The sequence below is a fragment of the Nansenia antarctica genome, assembly GCF_963989245.1.
Source record: "Nansenia antarctica genome assembly, chromosome: 12".
Classification (NCBI taxonomy): Eukaryota; Metazoa; Chordata; class Actinopteri; order Argentiniformes; family Microstomatidae; genus Nansenia; species Nansenia antarctica.
The window spans coordinates 1834856-1839648 of NC_137682.1; the positions used below are offsets into that span (position 1 = coordinate 1834856).

General features: G+C 48.8%; 1 protein-coding gene across 1 annotated transcript in view; it reads left to right on the top strand.

Moving 5' to 3' along the window:
- Positions 1–1841: 1841 nt before the first annotated feature.
- The window catches only part of ache (acetylcholinesterase (Yt blood group)), a gene marked incomplete at both ends in the record, with an annotated part of 7725 nt that continues 4773 nt past the window's right edge, over positions 1842–4793 (top strand). Inside the window, one exon of the mRNA XM_080542626.1 lies at positions 1842–3237. Coding sequence (XP_080398752.1) covers positions 1842–3237 — 1396 coding nt within the window. The remainder of the gene's footprint in view (positions 3238–4793) is intronic.

Sequence of the window (4793 nt, forward strand, 5' to 3'; positions counted from 1 at the left end):
CCCATCACACACACACACACACACCCACACCCCTTACCCTCGTTTCCGCCCCGCAGCTGTCCGTACTGATATTAATAACTCAATTGAGACACACAGACTCACACCTTGCATCCTCTACTCCTTAGGTTTCCCCCCCTTCCTGCCTGCATGTCTCTCCTCACTTAGGTCATCATCTGGCTCCTACAGTACCTACAGGCCTTAAAGGGGAACTTTACCCCCCTAATCCATTTTCATGTGTTATTTTGGTCTGTGATTATTCCCAGAGAGTCTAGCCTAGAGGCGCTAGCTCTAGCGCAGAAAGACCTTGTGTGGGAGAGAGAGAGAGGGGCATCTTGGGAGTTGTAGTAGGAATTTACTTCAATGGGCAATTTGGAACGTCAGGACTGATGAGGGCATTCAAAGCGACATATCTTTACTGTGAGATCGTTTTTAAAATGCTATTTTTGTGAAAACAACAAATCCAATGGATTACAGGGTTAAAGTTCAGCTTTAAGGAGAGGGTAGCAAGTTCAAATCATGAATTGAAAGTTGCCTGTTGTTTTTACACTTCTTGCATACAGACAGTGAACTGCAGTTCTTTGCATGTGGTCAGTATATGGTAAACACACACACAGGTATAGCAGGTCTCCAGGCCTACAGTACTATTGGCTACTGCTGCACTGAAACATCAACATTCAGATGCATTGTGGGTGGAAGGATTGATTGGGTCAAAGATAATGTTTGCGTTTAGCCTTTTCATAGTTTAGTTTGCGTGTAGTTAAAGTTGGTTGAGTTTTCCTCAATATTGAACATGTTGTGCTCTTATTTGGACATGGGACATTATCCTAAGACAAGATAATGAAAGGCAGATCCATGGTTTAAAATGTTAAAAAAACATTTCTCATTAGCTCACAGAACAGAAGCACGAGGAGAGGAAGAGGGAGATGAAGGACTGAGAGAGAGAGAGAGAGACACACACACACACACACACACACACACACACACACACACACAGACAGAGAGAGAGAGGTGACACTTCTAAAATAGATCCCCATATAGCGAGGGAGGAGGAACAGAAATAGTACACACACACTGAACACACACACACACACACACACACAGCTGCAGTGGAAGTAATGCACCCCTATCCCTGACCGTGCCTCTAAAACTAATCCTGTCACTATGGCAACCACACATCGCAAAACATAAACAACAACCTTACAACCTCACAGGTGTGTGTGTGCGTGCACACCCATGTGTTTGTGTGTGTGTGTGTGTGTGTATGAATGATTGTGTCTGAATGTGTGTTTTAGGAGTGTTCTAACAGTGGTATCAGGCTTGTTGTAGAGATTAATATTGTCAATATTTCCTTTCCCTCGTCTCTTGTCCTCTTACTCTGAAATCAACGTCACACTTACTCAACCAATCCCCATCGAGCCTTTGTGTTGCTTTTTCTTCTCTCTCTAACATTCTGCCCCTCTCTTCCTTCATATAGATCTGCTCTTATTTATATCCCTCCCCCCCACCCTCTCTCTCTCTCTCTCTCTGTTTTTTGTTCTGTTACTTCCCCCTCCCTCTCTCTCTCTCGCCCTCTATTTTGTGTCATCTGTTCTTTGTCACTCTCCCTCCTATAATCAGGTTCCCCCTCTCTCTTTCTCTCTCTCTCTCTTTCTCTCTCTCTCTCTTCTCTCTCTCTCTCTCTCTCTCTCTCTCTCTCTCTCTCTCTCTCTCTCTCTCTCTCTCTCTCTCTCTCTCTCTCTCTCTCTCCTCATCTGCAGATCTGAGGGGATCCAGACCAGAGACTGAACAAACCTGATATCGGAACCAAGAAGAAGAAACACAAACAACAAACAACAACAATTATGAAGACCTCCACAGTCTTCCTCCTCCCCTTCCTCCTCCTCCTCTCTCTCCTCCTCGCCTCCCCGGCCGCCTCCCAGCCCGAACCCGAGCTCACCGTGAACACGCGCTCCGGCCTCATCCGCGGCGTCCGCCTGCCCGTGGCCGACCGCAGCGCCGTCACCGCCTTCCTGGGCATCCCGTTCGCCGAGCCCCCGCTCGGCAAGAAGCGCTTCCGCAAGGCGGAGCCCAAGAAGCCGTGGCAAGGCTTGTACGAAGCCAAGTCCTACCCCAACGCCTGCTACCAGCTGGTGGACACGTCCTACCCGGGCTTCTCCGGCACCGAGATGTGGAACCCCAACAGGGAGATGAGCGAGGACTGCCTGTACCTCAACGTGTGGGTGCCCACCTCCCCCAGGCCCCACAACCTGACTGTCATGGTGTGGATCTACGGCGGGGGCTTCTACAGCGGCTCCTCCTCCCTGGACGTGTACGACGGACGCTACCTGGCCCACACCGAGACGGTGGTGGTGGTGTCCATGAACTACCGCATCGGCGCCTTCGGGTTCCTGGCGCTGCACGGCACCTCGGAGGCGCCGGGGAACGTGGGGCTCCTGGACCAGCGGCTGGCCCTGCAGTGGGTCCAGGACAACATCGGCTTCTTCGGGGGGAACCCCAAACAGGTCACCATCTTCGGGGAGAGCGCGGGCGGCGCCTCGGTGGGGATGCACCTCTTGTCCCCGGACAGCCGTCCCACGTTCTCCCGGGCCATCCTCCAGAGCGGCGTGCCGAACGGGCCCTGGGCCACGGTGAGCCCGGCCGAGGCCCGCCGCAGGGCCACCCTCCTGGGGAAGCTGGTGGGCTGCCACGAGGGCGGCAACGACACGGAGCTGGTGGTCTGCCTCCGCAACAAGCCCGCCCAGGAGCTGATCGACCACGAGTGGCAGGTGCTGCCGTGGTCCAGCTTGTTCCGTTTCCCCTTCGTGCCCGTCATCGACGGCGAGTTCCTCCCGGACTCCCCCGACGCCATGCTCAACTCCGGCAACTTCAAGGACACCCAGATCCTGCTGGGGGTCAATCAGAACGAGGGGTCCTACTTCCTCCTCTACGGGGCCCCGGGGTTCAGCAAGGACAACGACAGCCTGATCTCCCGCGAGGAGTTCCTGGAGGGCGTGAAGATGAGCGTCCCGCACGCTAACGACATCGGGCTGGAGGCCGTGGTGCTGCAGTACACAGACTGGATGGACGAGAACAACGGGTTGAAGAACCGCAACTCCATGGACGACATCGTAGGGGATCACAACGTGGTCTGCCCCCTGCAGCACTTCGCCAGGTCGTACGCCCAGTACGGCAGCCTCAGAGCCAACATGGGCTCCGGCAACAGCAACAACGCCATGAGTAGTGGAGGCAACCCGCAAGGTAAGATTGGGTGCTTGCTAGATCACCATGCTGGAAAGTACTATAGTGATGATGTTGTTGTAAAAAAGACCATGCTCGAATGGACAACAATGATGATATTATCATGTTAGAAGTGGAATAGAAGACAATAGAATCTAGAATAGATACCGTATAAGTTATATATTTTTTATTGTTTATCTTTTTAAGTGCAAAAGCTGTTTGTTAAAGGGGCAATCAGGTATGGTCACCTTCCGAGACACGTCTTTTGGTAAAAGAAGTGATGAAGCTGGAGACATTTCCACTCTCAAATTCATAGACGGAGCTATGGATGCACGGACTGACCGTCCAGGACATAAACATTATAGTTGTAACGATATTTTGAAGCTATAGTGTTTGTTTACAAACAGTGGAGTAAAACAGGCTTATGTTTTGGGTTTTGATGGGTAGGACAATTGAACTAAGCTCATGAGGCATTTAGGCCTATTTATATTCTTCAATCAATGGCTATATATCATTAATTAAAAAATGTAAAAAGTCTAAAAACTGCCAATCCCCAAGCCAAGATTGTGCCTTTAAATTAAGAGTTAGATTTGGATGAGGGAGACGGTTAGGATTAGTGTTGGAAATGTGGCTTTGATTAGAAAAACAGTGTTTGGGTCATTTCAAACATGGTCAGATAAGGTAAAACAGACAGGAAAAGGAGAATTCTTTTGGTCATTAGAAGTGCATTCCAATGACCAAAATCTATTTAATTAATGCATCACCATACATACTATAGTATGTATGGTGATGGTGATGCAATAATGAAATAGATGTTGGTCATTGGAATGCACTTCTAACCCACAGGCTGGTGGAGGCAGAAATCAGAGGACGGGATCATTGTAACTCATACCATCCCTGTCCTCCACCAGCCTCCCCTATTCTGATCATCATATCACACATACAGAAGTACTATGGGAGCCCTGGAATGGTCATTATCAGGGGTTGAGGAGGTGAAATGCTCTAGTCTAGACTAGTGGTTCTCAACCCTCTCCTCGGGGCGTCCCAGCCGCTCCACATATTTGATCTGTTCCACCACCAGCTCACCACAATTATGGTTTGTACTTGATTAGTTGAATCAGGTGTGCTGGTGGTGGAACAGATCAAATATGTGGAACGGCTGGGGCGCCCCAAGGAGAAGGTTGAGAAACACTGGTCTAGACAATGGATAGCTTCTGATTATTTTATTTTTATTTTAACTGTTGTTTGTCCTATTCAATGACATATTTCTCTGTTCTGTTCTGCTGTATACGTTTTATTATACAAAGGTTTGATCAGAACGAGCGTTATGATTGGCCGAGAGGCGTTCACATCTGTGCTTTATTCCCTGATAAAGTATCAGCTATGACACGTCTGACCTGTTGTCATAGCAACCATAGTAATATCCTTGTGGAAACACTCAAATTACGAAGATTTGTTTATCATGTTACCTTGACAACAGTAGTCATTTTGAAAATTATATTTCTGCACGTAGGGCAGAAACCATCACAAAATAAATACGTATGGCATTGTTGTTTTCTTCAATATTTTGTTTTGTA